The 20,303-nt window shown below is 36.5% G+C and overlaps 1 protein-coding gene across 1 annotated transcript in view; it reads right to left on the bottom strand.

The window, feature by feature from the left end:
• The window catches only part of NCAPG (non-SMC condensin I complex subunit G), an 80,542-nt gene that overhangs the window by 48,764 nt on the left and 11,475 nt on the right, over positions 1-20,303 (bottom strand). Inside the window, exons 4-7 of the mRNA XM_077136496.1 lie at positions 6,116-6,261; positions 5,745-5,829; positions 5,153-5,345; positions 4,527-4,676 (exon numbers count right to left, since the gene is read on the bottom strand). Coding sequence (XP_076992611.1) covers positions 4,527-4,676; positions 5,153-5,345; positions 5,745-5,829; positions 6,116-6,261 — 574 coding nt within the window. The remainder of the gene's footprint in view (positions 1-4,526; positions 4,677-5,152; positions 5,346-5,744; positions 5,830-6,115; positions 6,262-20,303) is intronic.

The following is a 20,303-nucleotide window of genomic DNA, read 5'->3' as shown; positions in this document are numbered from 1 at the left end:
TTGCCTGCGCCTGTCTCTTTCTCCCCTCCTGTTCCCTTCGCCGGCCGGGGATCAGAAGCCGAACGAGACGGCCGCGGACAGAAAAACACTTTAAAAGGTAGGATTCAAAGAAACCTTCCTCAATATGTTAAAGGGCATATATGAAAAACCCATAGCCAGCACTGTACTCAATGGTGAGAGACTGAAAGCCTTCCCTTTAAGATCAGGAACGAAACACATATGCCCTGTCACTACCACTATTCAACATTACACTACAAGTTCTCACTAGAGCAACCAGACAGGTAAAAGAAATAAAAGGTATCCAAATCATAAAGGAAAAAACAAAATCTTCATTATTTGTAGATGACGTAATACTATACTTAGAAAATCCTGTCACTCAAGGGATGCTACCAATACTTTTTAATTATCAGCCCATCAGAGTTTGAGATGTATCTGGGTATTACATTATGCTAATACAGAATTACAAGCCCTCATTTCTGTTCTGCACTCCATATGTTTGGGTTGTTTAAATGAGTTGTCTAGACAGATTGATTTAGATTGTGTGTTATAGAAAATTTAGGTTCTAGATATAATAAACCTCTCTGCCTTTGTACTCTAGCTCTAGAGTACAAACATTACCATCTTTTCCTGATTTTGATTTACCTTAGTCCCAGCCAGATCGGCTTTGTTTTTATCCACTCCTTGAAAAGAAGTGCCTCCTTTATGCCATTTAAATACTTAACATTTTCTCATATTTTGTTATATTTTCCCTCTCTTCTATAAAATTTACTATTATTATACTAGTGCATATTGTTAAGTATTGTATCAAAACCATTCCTTCTGAAAACATTTCAATATATCCAAAAGGCTTTATAATAAGGACTTCAATTAAATGTTAAAGCCTGATATAATTACCATTAAAACACCTATAAATTCACATATGATTTTCATGTTACTATGCACTCAAGCTATAAGTTTCCATATAAGTTCCACATGAGAGCCATCTTAGATTGAGGATTTTCCACAGGAAACTCACACATTTATATTTTCCTACCTAACTTATATGCGAGATCATTATATACAAAAACAAAGTTCTATATTTCAAGCAAAAGGAATTCAAGCTCATAATAGATGTTTCAAAGAACAAACTTTTTAAAAACGCATCAAAACATTACATGCAATACAGAGCCAAGACATAAGCAGCTTGATACAGCTAAAGCAGTGAAAAAAACACTTAAATCAAAATGGACTGGGGCAAAGAATTACTGACCTTAAAACATAAAATAGAGTAATGAGTAAAGGGAGTCTACTTCTTAGGGAATAAATGCATTTCACTTTTGCCTCAGGCTCATCTTCTGGAGGTCACTCTTAACTCAAGCTTTAGTTACACATTGCTACCTATCATAACTTGCCAAACCCCAACCAAAACCATTCCGGCAAATCCTAAAGAACACCTAGGGCTAATATATAAGATTCTACAAAGGTTCCGTGCACTAGGGTAATTTTCCAGAAACCTACAACTTCCAGATGGGTCCTTGGACAAGATAAGTCTTAAAACCTAGAGGGGCCAACCTCTCTAGAATATCAGCTAGATCCATCTCCATACCCCTTACTATTGACAGCTCCTTCCAACATGAAAAAGTTGGAATGGGCATAGCCCAAATACCCCTAAAGAGTGGGAGAAAGATCAAAGATGATGGTGGAATTATACACAGAAGTTTGGGTTTAACAAACGAGTATGACTGCTGAATCATTATACTGATATTTCTTTTAGTCTCCGGTATCTTAGAACAGCTAGAAGTAAAAACCTAAAATTGTGGACTTGTAACCCACACCAAACTCTAAAATCTGTTCTACAACTAATTGTTGCAATGTGTTCTGAAATTTATTGCTTTTTTGTATATATGGTATTTTTCACAAAAAAGTCAATTGTGATAAAAAAATATTCCTTCTAACTTCCAATGTTCTAGAGCAGCTACAAGGAAAAACGTGAGATGATGGTATGGTACCAAACTCTGGGATCTGTCCTATAACTACTTGTTGAAGGGCTCTTTGAAAACTACTGCTTTGTTCTTTCTTTGCTTTGCATATATGTTATACTATACAATTTAAACAGTTTATCATGAAAAAAAAGTCCTATATAATGGGAGAAAACATTTGGCAACCACATATCCAGTAAGGGTTTAACATCCCAAACATACAAAGAAATACTTCAACTCAAAAACAGAAAAACAACATAAGTAGAAAATGGGCAAAAGACATTTCTCCAAAGAAGATATGTGAATGGCCAAAAATCACATGAAAAGATGTTCAATATCATTAGCCATTAGAGAAATGTAAATTAAAACCACAACCAGATACCACTTCACACCCACCAGAAGGATATCTATCAAAAAAATGGAAAATTACAAGTTTTGGAAACTATGTGGAAAAATAGGAATACTCACTGCTGGTGGGAAAGTAAAGTGGTACAGTCACTATAAAGGACAGTTTGGTCGTTCCTCAGAAAGTTAAGTATAGAACTAACATATGACCTGGCAACACAACTTCTAATTACATACCCAAAAGAAGTGAAAGCAGGGACTAGAACAGATATTTACACACCGATTTTCATAGCAGTATTAATTCACAAATGCTAAAGATGGAAGCAACCCAAATGTCCATCAACCAATGAATGGATAAACAAAATGTCACATATACTCATAATGGAATATTATTCCCTAACCAGGAATGAAATTCTCATACTGAAAGGACATAGATGAACCTTGAAGACATTATATTGAACGAAATAAGCCAGACACAGAAGGACAAATATTGTGAGATCTCACTGATAGGAAATAATTAGAATAAGCAAACTCATAGAGTCAGAACCTAGAATATAGGTTACTGGGTTATTGGGTAAGGGTAGGGAATAGGCTTAAATTGTACAGTTTCTACTTGGGACCGTGAGAAAGTTTTGGTAATAGATAGTGGTGATGGAGCATAATTAACAGCACTGAATTATACATTTGAATATGGTAAAGGGGGAAATTTTAGGTTGTATATATGAAAATTTAAAATAATAATAATAATACAAGGAATTGTTCAACACAGTGAATACTAACATGAACCTTGGATTGTAGTTAATAGCACAATTATAAAAATGTGCTTTCATCAATCATAGCAAATATACCACACCAATGCAAGGTATTAATAATAGGGTGGAATACCGGGAACCCTGTATTTCATGTATGTTTTTCTGTAAGTCAACAACTTCTCTTAAAGAAAAAAAAAACTAATAAGAAAACTTTTTAAAAGTACAAGAAAGTTTTAACACATCATTGTATTTTAGCAGTGATAATTGAAAAACTCTAAATACTCATCAGTAGGAGACAAATTGTTACCACCATAGTATGCAACATTATGCAGCTGTTAACAAAGTTATAGATTTGCACCAAGACATGATCATAGATATCAACAGGTAATAGACCAAAAATCAGGAAGAAATATGTATCATTTATTATATTTAAAAAATAAACCCATTTTATGCATAGTATGTGTGTAACATTAAAACGCAGAGAGGGCAGTGCAATGGTGGCTCAGCAGGCAGAGTTCTTGCCTGCCATGCCAGAGACCCAGGTTTGATTCCGGGTGCCTGCCCATGGCAAAACAAAAAAACAGCAGAGAAAAAGGTTTGAAAGTATTTAGTTAACACTAAGGAGATTGGGCATATGTATGACAAAAGGTGGAATTCCACATTTTTATTTTATATTTCTGAATTTGAATATTGACAAGAATGCATTCGTTTTATGTAATTTTTTAAAAGTGAAAGTAGGTAGAAATTAAACAAAATAATTTATGAAAAAGATATTTGAAAACAAATTTTTTTAACAAAAGTCAGATAGTAACAGTTTTTCTTAATAATAAAACTTGCTACAAAGGTTCACGCTTTGATGATATAAAAAGAGTCAGAAAACTATAGCTCTTGTGCCAAATCCAACCCACTGCTTGTTTTTATACAGCTTGTAAGCTAAGAATAATTTTTACATTTTTATATGATTAAATAAAAAGAGAATATATTTTTTGACACGTAAAAATTAAATGTAATTCAAATTATAGTATCCAAAAAAGTGGATAAAAGATTTACCAGAATCAGCTACTCATTTATTTATATATCGTGTTTGGCTGATTTTGCACACAAGAGCAGTTGAATATTGTGTCAGACTTTATGGCCCACAAAGCTTAAAATACTTACTAAACGCCACTTAGAAAAAGTTTGCAGATCAATTTCAAAAGTAACACATCATCATGCGCTTTTAAGGAGAAATGTTTATAATCACATCTCAACAGTTTTCAATAAATAACCTAAACATGCTGACTCTGCTTATCGGTATACTAACCACAAGGGCTAATCTTCGAAAAATCTCAATAACGTATATATCCCTGCACGTCCACAAAAAATAGGTTCTTAACATGTTTCCAATCAATCATGACTATGAGGAAGGGAACTGAGAGATTGACACATGCAACAATACAAGTACAGTCCAAACCAAAAGTAGAAATTTTACCTCAGTAGATATTCTGCATATACTACAGGCTCTGGCAAAATCTGCTCTAAAAATTCTTCACCTTCATCTCCTTTCAATTTCAAATATTCACAAAGGACACGCCAATACAAGGCAATTTCAGGAGTTAATATTTCCACTGGAATCAATTTTCTTCATTTTAAGAGGAGAGAAAGCATGATATTAATATCCAGTTAAATACTTGAACTGTATACAAAAATGAGGATAAGAAGCAGAACTGATTTATAACCATCATCCTTCTTTTAATTTCAAAGTCATTAACTAATCTACACAAAAAGAATGAAGAAACTTAGACCAAAAAAAAAAAAAAAATTCAACGGATAAACATACAAAAGGGGCATGTTTTTGGACTTTCCCATGAAAGCCAGTGCAATTTAAAATGACAAAATGGAAAAAACAAAACAAAATTAGGTAGCTAGAGTAGATAAATCTATGATAAATAAGTTCTTATAGGATGAAAAAACAAACAGGAAACGACATTCTTTTACCCAAAGAGGGTAAAATTTTAAAAGATATTGAAGTAATCTGAAGTTACAGAAGGAAAAAAAAATTTTCATTATTGCAGTTCATCAATAGCACATTTCAAATAATGAATCTATTACATGTACCTGCCATCATTGTTTTTACAGACTCCCACAAGTTCATTAAGAGGTGTCACTGAAAATAAGGCATTGAGAACAGTGATTGCCACTTCAGAAGAATTTTCTACATCCAATCGATGAAGAAACTCTAAGATGTCTCCTTCAGTGAAACGTAACCAGCCTTGGAGAAGATGCTTCTTCATTGCTTGTTTCACAGCATCTATTGAGTCATTTAAAACATAAGTGAACAAAGTCTCCTTCTAACATCCACTTCCTTGATTTTGTCTATTTTCTATGAGATCAACGTTTCAAGTCAATATTTACAATATAAATGTGAGGCAATTAAAAGGCATGATGATGATACTGCAAAATCACTATGGCATATACTTCCAAATAAAAATAGTCAAGTTCAGGATCAAATGGCTTACAAAATATCCATGCATTCCCTTTCCCCAGGGTTCACTGGGATTCAAATATTCGTCCAGACTATATAATACCTACTATTCACTTTGTTGCCCAACTTTATTTACTACATGATTATAGGACACCTGTTTCCTAAACTTTGTAGATCTGACCTCAAAGTCTACTAAAGTTTTATATATAAAGACTTGTATCTTACCTGATCTGTCATTAAGACCTTGTTGAAGGATCATTACCCTCTGAGCGATGGACATAGCTCTCATATGAACCTTTTCAGCTAAAACCTTAAAGAAATAACAATAATTTTTAAAAGATGGTCATTAAACCCCCCAAAATTTACAGATTTAATAAATAGTAATATCCCTTTCATCTAAGAATATTACCCAGAACCTAAAAAAAAATCTGTAAACACATTTAATGTAATAAGAATCTAACCTAAATTACCTATACTCTTCATAAAAAAATCTGAATAGGAGAAATCCTTATTATGTGCCAAATATTTTTCCAAAGTACTTTAATGTGGCTTCTTGTCTAAAGAACAAGCCTATCCAAGATGCTTAACTTGTTTACCTGATAAGCCAGCTTTCGAACAGCTTCTTTCACATCCTTGGTACGCCCTACAATTTTCGGCAAAGTCTTTGCTGATGGTGCAATACATGATAACACTGCTCTCCTAACTTCTGAATTTGAATCATTTTCTATCAAAGAAGCATATGCTGAAAATAGAGCAAAACATTTTTAGTATACTAAAGTAATATTAACTTCAATCACAAAATAGCCCATATTTGGATATTTTTAAAGTATTTAAAACATTAAAGATAGCATTTTTTTAGCCTCATACATATAATTTTAGGTGAAGACTTTGTACCTCCCAATTTCTCTTCTAGGAGCAGTATAAGAAATTATTAAACAGACTAGGCACAAGACTAAATGAAAAAAGCCCTACACGGGCGGGCCACGGTGGCTCAGCAGGTAAGAGTGCTTGCCTGCCATGCCCGAGGACCCGGGTTGGATTCCCGGTGCCTGCCCATGTAAAAAAAAAAAACCCTACAGGTCTTGTAAATTCAATTAAAAATATTACGAATTTGCTACTTTTCAAGGCTAGGAGATTCTCTGAGGAAGAAAAGAAAATATCTTCATATAGGTTATGGTGGTGAAGGCATGTCTGTTTACTTAAGTTGGATTGTATGGTGTGCGAATGAAACTTGAGAATTGAGGTCAAGAGCATGGGTTATCAGGTTGAGGCCTATTATAAAGGGTCCTAGATTGTAAGCTTTTACAACAGTCACCTGTATTCGGGAGTTGAAATGTCATTTCTAAATTCTGAGATACTGAGCTATTTGAATATAATATGGTCATTCCCTGAAACTTCAAGTACATATGTGACACCTGAGATTCTGAGTTAGAACTCTGAAGCTATGAAAGTCAGCATTTCCAGATAAAGCAATTGTTTAAAAAGCTGAAAAAGTGATCACACTTAACTAGAGAAAAGAATGAAGCTGATTTGAATAGGACTAAGGTAAATCAGAACACAGAGTCAAGGATGAAATGATCCATATTTTAAAACTTCAATTTCTGTGTTAGACCAAAGGAAGCAATATTTGGTGTAAATTTTATATTTTGGATAGCACATTATGTAGTTTAACTTGTATGATCAATTTATTCAAATACCATAATTACATGGAATCTTAGTGAGATCCTGTTGGTTTGTACAGGCTAGTATGATGCCACGTTATATCCTAGAGTAATATGGGCAAAGAATAAAAAGTATTTGCAAAGTCCCCTTGGGGTATGGGGGAGAAAGGAGGAAATATTCAAATTCCCTATCTAGGGAATTCTGATATTCTCACAAGCAGTGGGGACAACCAATTCAATAGGCTGAGCCCTCGATCTTGGGATTCACCCCTAAGAAACTTATTCCTGCAAAAGACAAACTAAGCCTGATTATAATTATGCCTAAGAGTTACCCATGGAGGACCTCTTTTGTTGCTCAGATGGGGTCTCTCTCAGCCAACTCAGCAGGTGAATTCACTGCCCTCCCACTTACATTGGACATGCCTCCCAGAGGTTTAAATCTCCCAGAAAACATGGTACAGGACTCCTGGGATAAGCCAGGACCTGTTATCATGGTATTGAGAAAGCCATCTTGACCAGAAGGGGGACGAGAGAATTGAGACAAAATATTCAGTGGCTGAGAGACTTCAAAAAGAGTCAAGAGGTTATCCTGGAGGTGATTCTTCTACATTATACAGATACCACTTTTTCGTTTACGGTGTATTGGAATGGCTAGAGGGAAGTATCTAAAACTGCTAAGCTGTGTTCCAGTAGCCTTAATCCTTGTAGACAGCTGTATATACAATGTGACCATATGATTGTGAAACCTTGTGTCTGATACATCTTTTATCCAGAGTCTGGACTGATGAGAAAAAAAAAAGGATAAAAAACTAAACAAATAAATAGGGGGGTATAAAGGGTTAAAAATTGGATAGATGGAAATACTATGGGGTAAGGGATAGGGGATTTTTTTTTCCTTTTACTTTTTTCTGGAGTGAGGCAAATGTACTAAAAATGATCATGGTGATTGAATAGACACCTATTTGATGATATTGTGAGCCACTGATTGTATGCCACGTATGAATGTATGTACGTAAAGATTTCTCAATAAAAACATTAAAAAAAAGATTTAGAGAAAAAAAGATAGTAGAGGAAGCAGTTTATTTTAACTGATGAAGCCCATCATTTTGATTTTTAATGTAAACTAAAAAATAACTAAAAAAAAAAAATTAACTTCCTGGTTTTATTCCTTCAAACAAAACCTACTTTTAAACCTGTGTTTAAATGCTTATTCTACTTCTACTTTTCACATTTCCCCCACCTTTATATCAAATACATGCCGACTATTAAACATATTCATCTTACACAGTATTATTATATGTATCATTTAACATCATAAAAATTAACTACACCAGTTATCAAGATTGGCTATAAAGCTGAGATAATAGAGAAAGACATATCAAGCAACAAAACAGAAGGGTACTCAAATATACCTAGGCATATATGTTAAAATAAAATATAACTATGCTAACAGGGAAGATTTATTTAAAAAAAAGCACAAATCATAAAGAAGGGAAATGGTCATTTTGACATAGAGAATTTGTGTTCAAGAAGATAGTCCAAAGAGAAAGTATAAGCAATTTAAAGAAAGAAAAGATGTCTGAGACTTCCAGGAAGATGGCATAGCAGAGTAGTGTAAGTTCACTCCTGCTCCGTAAACAAGAGAGGGGATGGGGAGAAAATGATCAGGACTGTGGTCCCAGACTGCAAGTAAACAAAAAGGGTCTTTAGGCAGTTTTGGGGAGAAGAGCAGCTGGGGGATTGGGATGGAATGGGGTGGGTTGAGCCACTGTGACCCCTACCAGGACAGGATGTGGTGCGCACGGGAAGGTGCAATTGGAGGGAATTTGCACGTCCTCTGCTCCAGCCTGCCCCCAGATGCTGGCTGGGGAGACTTTCCTGCATGGGTCATAGTAGAAAACACCTGTGGGGAGCCTGGAGGCAAACCGGATCATCTACTGTGGGGGTCGGGCCTCAGGGCGGAAGCGGGGAGGGGAACAATCACCCGGCCAGGTAAAGAAATAGCCTGTGCTGCAGGTATGGTGTCAGGCAGACACGTGGTAGACTGACTGATCCACCAGGCACTGGTCGGCTCTCCAGTCCTGCTGGCAGGGTCTGGCCATCTGGTCACTGCAGGCTGGAAGCAGCCCCTCCCCCAGTACACCAAGAGGCACAACTTCCTCCAGTCACTGCAGCCAGGGTGGGTGGGGCTGAGGGAGGAGGAGCTTCAGTTCCACCACCTGCTGGGGAGAAAGGGTAAGTGCAGGGAAGCTACTGCAGATGGGGAGGAGCCTCAGGGTCACCACCTGCGGTAAGTGTAGGCAGGCTAGTTCCTTATCCGCCTAGGTTTTTACTTTTCATTTTTTTATTATTTTAATATTCTTTTCTCTTTCACCCTTTTTGAAATATATTCCCTCTTTACATTTTTAATAGTAATATATGTGTTTTCTAATTACTTTTTAATTTTATAAATATTTTGTATTTTTACTCATTTTTTTCTATTTCTAATTCTGCATATTATTTTTTATTACTCCATTCCACTGATTTTTATCATTTTTTTCTCTTAAATTTTCTCTGCCTTTGGTGGGCATCAGTCTGACTTCACACCCAGTTTTTCTTGGGGTGTCTCCTTTTGATTCTGGGACCTACTACTGTTGAGGTGTATTTTATTATTGTTTTTATCCTTGTTTTTCACATTTTTGTTATATTCTTCTTTTATTTTTATAATTGTCATTTTATTTTTTTCTTTTTTTGGTGCATGAACCGGGAGTCAAGCCTGGGACTTCCACATGGTGAGTAGCCATCTGCCATCCCTGGCCTACCTTCTAATAGACCCTCAGGTTGAATTATATGTCCGACATGAGATCCAGATCTTGATTTGATGGAGAATAACCAAAAAACCAAGTGCAAAGGAAAACCTTCAGTGAAAACCAATACAAAACTTTAGACAGGTGAAGGAAATCAACTTGCAAAATAACCATATCAAGATAATCAAATGCCCTGAGCACAACAGAAAATCACAAAGCACGTGAAGATTCAAGCAGAAATGGCCCAGCCAAATGACCAAATCAAAACTCCAGAGAGGACAAAGAATATGGAACAATTACTGAAGGATATTTATAAAGAAGTAAAGGATATCAGGAAAACACTAGAAGAGCATAAAGAAGAATTTGGAAGGTTGAACTGAAAAATGGGAGATCTCACAGAAATGAAAGACAGAACAAATCAGTAGTATACTAAAGTCATACAACAACAGACTTGAAGAAACAGAACAAGTGAGCTAGCAAACAGAATAAATGAATTAGAATACACAATTAATGGCAAGAAAGATGGAAAAAATGCAAATAGATCTTAGGGAAATGAAAAAAAACAAGAGGTGCACAAATATAAGAATCATTGGTGCCCCAGAAGAAGAGAAGAGTAAAGGGTTGGGAAAGTTAGTTGAAGATATAATTGGGGAAAACTCCCCAACCTTTATAAAAGATGTAAATATGTATATCAAAGAGGCCCAATGAACTCCAAGCAAAATAAATCCAACCAGCCCTACTCTAAGACACATAGTAATCAAACTGTCAGGTGTTGAAGAGAAACAAAGTTCTGAAAGCAGCACAAGAAAAGTAATCTACTCCATACAAGGGAAAACACATGAGACTGAATTCAGACTACTCAACAGGCACCATGGAAACAAGAAGGCAGTGGTATGATATATTTAAGATCCTGAAAGAGAAAGGATTTCAGCTAAGAATTCTTTATCCAGCCACATTATCCTTCAAAATTGAGGGAGATATTAAAATCTTCAATGACAAAGACTGGGAAAACTGGTCAACAAGAGATCTGTCCTACAAGAAATACTCAAGGGGGTCCTGTTAGCTAAAAAGAAAAAAAAGAAAGGAGAGGGTGGTCTGGAGGAGGGTACAAAACTGAAGAGTACCAGTAAGAGTAATTTAAAGGGAAAAAGGGAGAGAAGGAAAATAATATATAGATCTGAGAAACAGAAACGAAAGAACAATATGGTAGAGTCAAGAACTGCTTTTACAGTAATAACTCTGAACATTAATGGATTTTAATTAAACTCATTAATTAAAAGATACAGACTGGCAGTATGGATTAAAAAACATAATCCAACTATATGCTGTTTACAAGAGATTCATCTAGACTCAAGGACACAGTTCACCGGAAAGTGAAAGGATAGAAAAAGATATTCTACGCAAGCTGTAAACATAAGAAAGCAGGAGTAGCTATACTAATATCAGATAAAATAGACTTTAACTACAAAGATTTCATGAGCCAAAGAAGGACACTACATATTTATAAAAGGGACAATTCACCAACAAGAAACTACAATCATAAATGTGTGTTCTCCCAATCAAGGAGCTCCAAAATATATGAGGCACACATTGGTAAAACTGAAGGGAGTTATAGACATATCAACAGTAATAGTGGGAAACTTCAATAAACTATTATCCACTATATATAGAACAACCAGACAAAGGCTCAACAAGGAACTAGAGAACCCCAACAATGGGATGACTGGATTCGACCTAATGGACGTACATAGATCATTACACCCCAAAACATCAGTATATATATATACATACTTCTCTAGCACACATGAAATGTTCTCCAGCGTACATCATATACTGGGACACATACTGAAATTTTATAAATTTAATAAGATTGAAATGATCCAAAGCACTTTCCCTGATCACAACAGAATAAAGTTGGAAATTATTAATCACCAAAGAACCAGAGCTTTCACAAATATATGGAGATTAAATAATACATTTTTAAATAATCAGTGGGTCAAGGAGGAAATCGCTAGAGAAATCAGTAAATATCTGGAGACAAATAATAATGAGAATATGGCATATCAAAATTTATGGGATGCAACAAAGGAAGTGCTGAGAGGAAAATTTGTGGCCCTAAATGCCTATATCAAAAAACAAGAATGAGCAAAATTTGAGAATTTAACTGCTCACCTCAAGAATTTAGAGAAAAAACAGCAAACTAACACACCAAAGCACATAAAAGAAGAGCAATAATAATGATTAAAGCAGAAATAAACAAACTGAAGAACAATAAAACAATAGAAAGAAACAACGAAACTAAAAGTTGGTTCTTTAAGAAAATCAATAAAATTGATGAACTAACAAAGAAAAAAAGAGAGAAGACAAAAACAAAATTAGAAATGAGAAGAATACCACTGATCATAAAATTTAAAAAAGTATAAGAGAATACTATGAATGACTATATGCCAACAAACTAGACAACTTAGATGAAACAGCCAAATTCCTAGAAGCCCATGAATTACCTATACTGATTTAAGAAGAAATAGAATATCTCAACAAACTAAATACAAGTGAAGAGACTCAATCAGTCATTGAAAATTTAATACGCAAAAATCAGTAACGTTTCTATACACAAGCAATGACCTAACTGAGGAGTCAGTCAAGGAAAAAATTCCATTCAAAATAGCAACTAAGGGTGGTACGATGGTGGCTCAGTGGCAGAATTCTAGCCTGGCATGTCGGAGACCGGGGCTCGATTCCTGGAGGCTGTCCAAGCAAAAAAAAAAAAAAAAAATATATATATATATATATATATATATATATAGCAACTAAAAGAATCAAGTACCTAGGAATGAACTTAAGGAACGTAGAAGGACTTGTACACAGAAAACTACATAACATTGCTAAAAAGTATCAAAGAGGATCTAAATAGATGGGAAGAAGTTCCTTGCTCATGGATATGAAGCTTAAATATAGTTAAAATGTCAATCCTACTCAAATTGATCTACAGATTCAATGCAGTACCAATCAAGCTCCCAACGACCTACTTTGAAGACTTAGAAAATCTAGTTACCAAATTCATCTGAAAGGGAAAGAGAACCCAAATAGCTAAAAGCATCCTAAAGAACAAAATGGGAGGATTAACATCTCCTGATTTTAAAACATGTTATAAAGCCACAGGTCAAAACAGCATGGTACGAGCACAAAGGCAGAAGTACTGACCAATGGAATTGAATTAAGAGTGCTGAAACAGACCACAATGTCTGTCAACTGATTTTTGACAAGGTCCCCAAATCCACTGAACTGGGACAAAATAGTTTTTTCAATAAATGGGCATGGGAGAACTGAATATCAATAGCCAAAAGAATGAAAGAGTACAAGTTAAGAGACTCAATCAGTTATTGAAAATTTAATATGCAAAAATCAGTTTACCTTAAACCCTATACAAAAATTAACTCAAAGTGGATCAAACACATAAATATAAAAACTAGTACCATAAAACTTCTAGAAGAAAATGTAGGGAGACATCTTCAAGACCTAGTAACAGGAGGTAGCTTCCTAAACTTTACACCCAAAGCACAAGCAACAAAAGAAAAAATAGGTAAATGGGAACTCCCAAAATCAAATGCTTCTCCACCTCAAAAGACTTTGCTGAAAAGGTGAAGAGGGAGCCAACTCAATGGGAGAAAATATTTGGAAATCATACATCGGACAAAGATTTGATATCCTGTATACATAAAGAAAACATATAACTCAACAACAAAAGAATAAATGACCTAACTATAAAATGGGCTTAAAATATGAATAGACATTTTTCTGAAGTACAAATACAGATGGCTCAATAAAGCACATGAAGAGATGCTCATTTTCATTTGCTATAAGTTAAGTGCAGATCAAGACTACAATGAGATATCATCTCACACCTATAAGAATGGCTGTTATTAAACAAACAGGAAACTACAAACATTGGAGAGGATGTATAGAAACTGGGACATTTATGCATTGCTAATGGAAATGTATAATGGTATACCCGCTATGGAGGAGTTTGGTGATTTCAAGAAAAATAAATATCAAGTTGTTCTACAATCCAGCAATAGCACTACTTGGTATATACCCAGAAGAGCTGAAAGCATTCACACAGATATTTGCACACTGATGTTCTTATCAGCATTATTCACAATCGCCAAAAGATGGAAACAATCCAAGTGTCCATCAACAGACGGAAGGATTAACAAAATGTAGCATATACATATGGTAGAATATCATGCAGCAGTAAGATGAAATGATGTCCTAAAGCAACTGATAAGACGGATGAGCCTTGAGGACATAATGCTGAGTGATATAAGTTAGACACAAAAGGATACATACTGTGTGACTCCAATTTATGGCCACCGTAAAGGTAAAATCTTAGGCTTATAATACAGAATATAGGGGACTGTGCTGGTTTGAAATGATGTATGTACCCTAGAAAAGCCACGTTTTAATCCTAATTCCATTTGTAAAGGCAGCCGTTTCTTCTAATCCTTATTCAGAATTGCATGCCTGAAACTTTAATTAGATCATCTCCCTGGATATGTGATTTAATCAAGAGTGGTTGTTAAGCTGGATTAGGTGGAGGCGTGTCTACACCTATTTGGGCAGGTCTTGATTAGTTTCTGAAGTCCTATAAAAGAGGAAACATTTTGGAGAATGAGATTCAGAGAGAGCAGAGCAGAACAACATAGCCATAAGATGCAGAGTCCACCAGCCAGCGACCTTTGGAGATGAAAAAGGAAAATGTCTTCTGGGGAGCTTCATGAAACAGGAAGCCAGAAGAAGAAGTTAGTAGATGATGCCATGTGACCTTCCGGATGAGAGAGGAACCTTGACCATGTTCACCATGTGACTTTCCAGATGAGAGAGAAACTCTGTGTTTGCCATGTGCCTGTATGTGCCTTCTCATTTGAGAGAGAAACCCTGAACTTCATCAGCCTTCTTGAACCAAGTTATCTTTCCCTGGATGCCTTAGATTGGACATTTCTATAGACTTGTTTTAATTGAGATATTTCCTCAGCCTACTGTAAACTAGCATATGATTAAATTCCCCCCCCTTTTTTAAAATAATTTTTTATTAAAAAAAGATTACAAGAAAGAAACGCAAACATCTTTAATATATGTTCATTCCGTTCTACATATATAATCAGTAATTCACAATATAATCACATAGTTGCATATTCATCATCATGATCATTTCTTATAATATTTGCATCAATTCAGAAAAAGAAATAAAAAGACAACGGAAAAAGAAAAAAAAATTTACATACCATACCCCTTTCGTTGATCACTAGCATTTCAAACTGAATTTATTTTAACCTTTGTTCCCCCTATTATTTTTATTCCATATGTTCTACTCGTCTGTTGACAAGGTAGATAAAAGGAGCATCAGACACAAGGTTTTCACAATCTCACAGTGACATTGTGACAGCTATATCATTATACAATCATCATCAAGAAACATGGCTACTGGAACACAGCCCTACATTCTCAGGCAGTTCCCTCCAGCCTCTCCATTACATCTTGGATAACAAGGTGATACCTACTTAATGCCTCAGGATAACCTCTAGACACTGGAATCTCACAGCCATTGACACTTTCTCTCATTTCACTCTTCCCCCTTTTGGTCACGAAGATTTTCTCAATCCCTTGATGCTGGGTCTCAGCTCATTCTAGAGTTTTTCTCAATCCCTTGATGCTGAGTCTCAGCTCATTCTAGGTTTTCTGTCCCACGTTGCCAGGAAGGTCCACACCCCTGGAAGTCATGTCCCACATAGACAGGGGGAGAGTGGTGAGTTGGTTTGCTGTATTGGCTGGAGTCAGAGGCCACATCTGAGCAACAAAAGAGGTTGTCTTGGGGTTGACTCTTACACCCAACTTTAAACAGGCTTGACCTATCCTTTGTGGGGTTAAGTTTCATGTGAACAAACCCCAAGACTGGGGGTCAGCCTATAGCTTTGGTTGTCCGCACTGCTTGTGAGAATATCATTAATTCAACTTGGGGAGGGTGAATTTTCCCCCATTCTCACCATTCCCCAAAGGGGACTTTGCAAATACTTTTCCACTCACTGATCAAATCACTCTGGGATTTGTCGGGGCATCACTCTGGACAAACAAATAAAATCTAATGTCCTACCCAAGGTTCCATGTACTTATGTTGTTCAACCAATTATCTATATAAGTTATATTAGGAGATTAACTAGTCAAAACATAAATTTTGTACCAAATAAACATTTTTTGCTTTAGTCTCACACATAAGTTGAAATTTTAAAATATTAATTACCATCTATTTTCAGCACCCTGCAGTATGACATTTTGTTCTTCCTCATGCAAAAACATTTTTAAATTCGTACATTTAGTCATCATCATTATACACTCTAGGCATTCCTAGATTACACCATCTCAATCTTTATCGTCTCTCATTCTTTGTGATTTCATTTGTGCCCCCAGCTCTCCTCCCTCTATCATTCTCACATTCAGCTTCATTCAGTGTCTTAACATAATCATATTACAATTAGGTAGTGTTTTGCTGTCCATTTCTGAGTTTTTATATTCAGTCCTGTTGCACAATCTGTATCCTTCAGCTCTAGTTACCCAATATCTTACCCTAATTCTATGTCCTGATGGTCTCCGTTTCCAACGAAATATTCCAAGTTTGTTCACTGATGTCAGTTCATATCAGTGAGACCATACAGTATTTGTCCTTTTGTTTTTGGCTAATCACACTCAGCATAATGTCCTTAAAGTCCATCCATGTTGTTACATATTTCATAACGTTATTCTGTTTTACAGCTGCATAATATCCCATTGTATATATATGCCACAGTTTGTTTAGCCACCTGTTCGTTGATGGATATTTTGGCTGTTTCTATCTCTTGATAATTGTAAATAATGCTGCTATAAACATTGGTGTGCAAATGTCCATTTGTGTCCTTGCTCTCATGTCCTTTGAGTAGAGACAGCATATAGATGGGTCCTGTTTTTTAATCCATTCTACCAGTCTATGTCTTTTGATTGGGAAGCTTAATCCCTCAACATTCGGTGTTATTACTGCACAGGCAGTACCCTCCTCTACCTTTTTGTCTTCTGGATTTTATATGTCATATCTAATTTTCCTTCTTTTTACCTTTACTCATAGTCTTCCTTTCTACACTCTTCTCCACACCTCTCTCTTCTGTCTTTTCGTATCTGTCTCTAGTGCTCCCTTTAGTATTTCTTGAAGAGCTGGTCTCCTGGTCACAAATTCTCTCAGTGATTTTTTTGTTTGAAAATATTTTAATCTCTCCCTCATTTTTGAAGGACAATTTTGCTGGATATAGAATCCTTAGTTGGAAGTTTTTCTCTTTTAATAATTTAAATATATCATCCCACTGTCTTCTCGCCTCCATGGTTTCTGCTAAGAGATCTATGTATAGTCTTATTGGGCTTCCCTTGTACGTGATGGTTTGCTTTTCTCTTGCTGCTTTCAAGATTCTCTCTTTCTCTTTGACCTCTGACATTCTGATTAGTAAATATCTTGGAATACGTCTATTTGGATCTATTCTCTTTGGATACACTGCACTTCTTGGATCTGTAATTTTAAGTCTTTCATAAGAGTTGGGAAATTTTCAGTGATCATTTCCTCCATTAGTTTTTCTCTTTTTCCTTTCTCTTCTCCTTCTGGGATACCCACAACACGTATATCTGTGTGCTTCATATTGTCTTTCAGTTCCCTGAGTCCCTGCTCATATTTTTCCATTTTTTTCCCTATATTTTCTTTTTCTTGTCGGATTTCAGATGTTCCATCCTCCAGTTCAGAAATCCTACGTTCTATCTCTCTAAATCTACTATTGTAGGTTTCCATTGTTTTTTTTTCATCTTTTCTACCATGCCTTTCATTTCCATAAGTTCTGTGATTTGTTTTTTCAGACTTTCGATTTCAACTTTTTGTTCATTCCTTGCCTTCTTTATATCCTCCCTCAATTCATTGATTTGGTTTTTCATGTCTGTTCGTATATTCTGAATTAAATGTTCCAGCTCCTGTACCTCATTTGAATTGTTGGTTTGTTCCTTTGACTGGGCCATATCTTCAGTTTTCCTAGTGTGACTTGTTATTTTTTGCTGGTGTCTAGGCATTTAATTATCTTAATTAGTTTATTCTGGAGACTGTTTTCACTTCTTTTACCTAGGGTTTTCTTGCTGGATGAATTCGTTGTCTATCTGTTCTTTGACATTCAATTCAGCTTTATCTGGACCTCTAGCTTAAGTTTTAACAGAGGAAAATTTTTCAGTTCTTGTTTTCTTATTTCTTGCCCTGCTTGTATGGTGCCTTTTTCCCCCACACTTAGGAGGATCTATTTAGGTATTATAGACCGCAGCCAAATTTTCCCAGACCAAACTGGCCTCCTATCAGGAGAAAAGAGTCACCTCTGTCGGTTTTCCCCAAGGGTGAGACCCAGCAGGTTGAAAGACTTTCCTGTGAAGTCTCTGGACTCTGTTTTTCTTATCCTGCCCAGAACGTGGTGCTTGTCTGCCTGCAGATCCCACCAGCATAAGATGATGCGGTACCTTTAACTTTGGCTGGGGATGTGGTGGAGACAGAGGAGAGGTTGTAGGCTGGGTTTAATGGCTTCAAATTACCAAGCCCTGGTGTCTCAATTCCTTGAGAGAGGGATTCCACCTGAGTTGGACTTCACCCCTCCCCTGGGGAAGGCACAAGCTCCAGACAAGCCCTCAAATGAGTTTGTTTCTGCCTATGCCTGGGGCAGGTGCAGCCTGAGGAGCACTGACGCTGTATCCAAAGGCAGTGAAGCCTTTGTAGAAACACAGCCACAAAAACCTGTTTCCTTCCTTTTTTTTCCTTTTTCCGTCAGCCCTGTCCCCTTGGCGCCGGGGCAAAAATGAGCGACCTCTGCTCTGACCAGGTTCACCTGAGCTGGGGGCCTATTTTTAGTAGTCAGAATTTGTTAATTAATTTCACAATTGATGTTTGGTTGAGCTCAGCCCCTGTTGCTGATAAAGTCTCTTTCCTTTCCCCTCTGGGAAGCAGCCTGTGGGGTAGGGGCACCGGCTGCCGCGGCTTGGGGAACTCACGGTTCTAGGTGGGCTTGCAGCCGGTCCAGCTGGTCGAGATTGGGGTACACTGTGTGTCCGGTCACTGACGTGGCCCCAGGAGCTGTTCTGTACTGTGTCTGGTTATTTAGTAGTTGTTCTGGAGGACGAACTAAAATGCACAAATTGTTAAGCTGCCATGCTGGCCCGGAATCAACCTAAATTCCCCTTTTTAAAAGCCATTCCATTTCTGGTATATTGCATTCCAGCAGCTAGCAAACTACAACAGGGACTTAGAGATACATGGAAGCTAGAGATGGGTGAATGGTTAGCTAATAAGGTTGAACTCCAATTTAAGGAAATGGATAGAGGTGAAGGCAGTTCACTAGTAGGTCTGTAAGTAACATTACCATATTGAAGGTGAACATGATTGAAAGGGGTTGTATAGACCCATGTATCCCACTGATTAACACTACAAATATAAATAAGTTCTTGCATGAACTACTTCAAAGATATGATTCTTGTACAAAGAGTGTTTAAGTTCAGGATAAGGGGAAAAACTGCTATTGCATGCTATGGATTATGTTTAATATGAAAACATCAGCAGCACCACAGAAATACCAGGGGTAAATAATGGGGAGGAGGGGCAAGAGTTAAGGGGAGGTTTAGATTTCCTATTTGGTGAGGGTACGTTTATTGGTTATCTTTCTCTCAGGAACAATGAAATTATCTAAAATTGAGAGTGTTGGAATGTGGATTTTGGACTTTATACATGATGCCTAATGATTGCAGGGGGCTGAAAGGTGCACTGACCGAAGAAGTGGATTGGCAAATATGGTGTGTATTATGGTAGAATACTTTGCTGCTACAAAAAGAAACGAAGCTTTGAGACATGTACATTGTGAAGGAACCTGTGGGACATTTGGTGAGGCAAAATAAACCAGAAACAAAAGAGTAATTATTGAGTGGTCACCTTTAGAAAATGCTCATAAGAAAACGGGGAGATTCAGAGTGAGCAGAGAAGGACAACAGAATGTCACAGAGTCACAAAGCAGAGAGTCCATGAGCCAGCAACCTTTGGAGATGAAGAAGGAAAATGCCTCGAGGGAGATTCATAGAGCAGGAAGCCTGGAGGGGAAGCTAGCAAACACCGTGTTTGCTGTTGTGCCTTTTCATTTGAGAGAGAAACCCTGAACTTCATTGGCCTTTTTGAACCAAGGTATCTTTCCCTGGATGCTTTAGCTTGGACATTTTTATAGACTTGCTTTAATTGGGACATTTTCTTGGCCTTA

This window comes from Tamandua tetradactyla, chromosome 19 (genome assembly GCF_023851605.1).
Source record: "Tamandua tetradactyla isolate mTamTet1 chromosome 19, mTamTet1.pri, whole genome shotgun sequence".
Taxonomy (NCBI): domain Eukaryota; kingdom Metazoa; phylum Chordata; class Mammalia; order Pilosa; family Myrmecophagidae; genus Tamandua; species Tamandua tetradactyla.
This window is presented reverse-complemented; position numbering and strand designations above follow the sequence as displayed.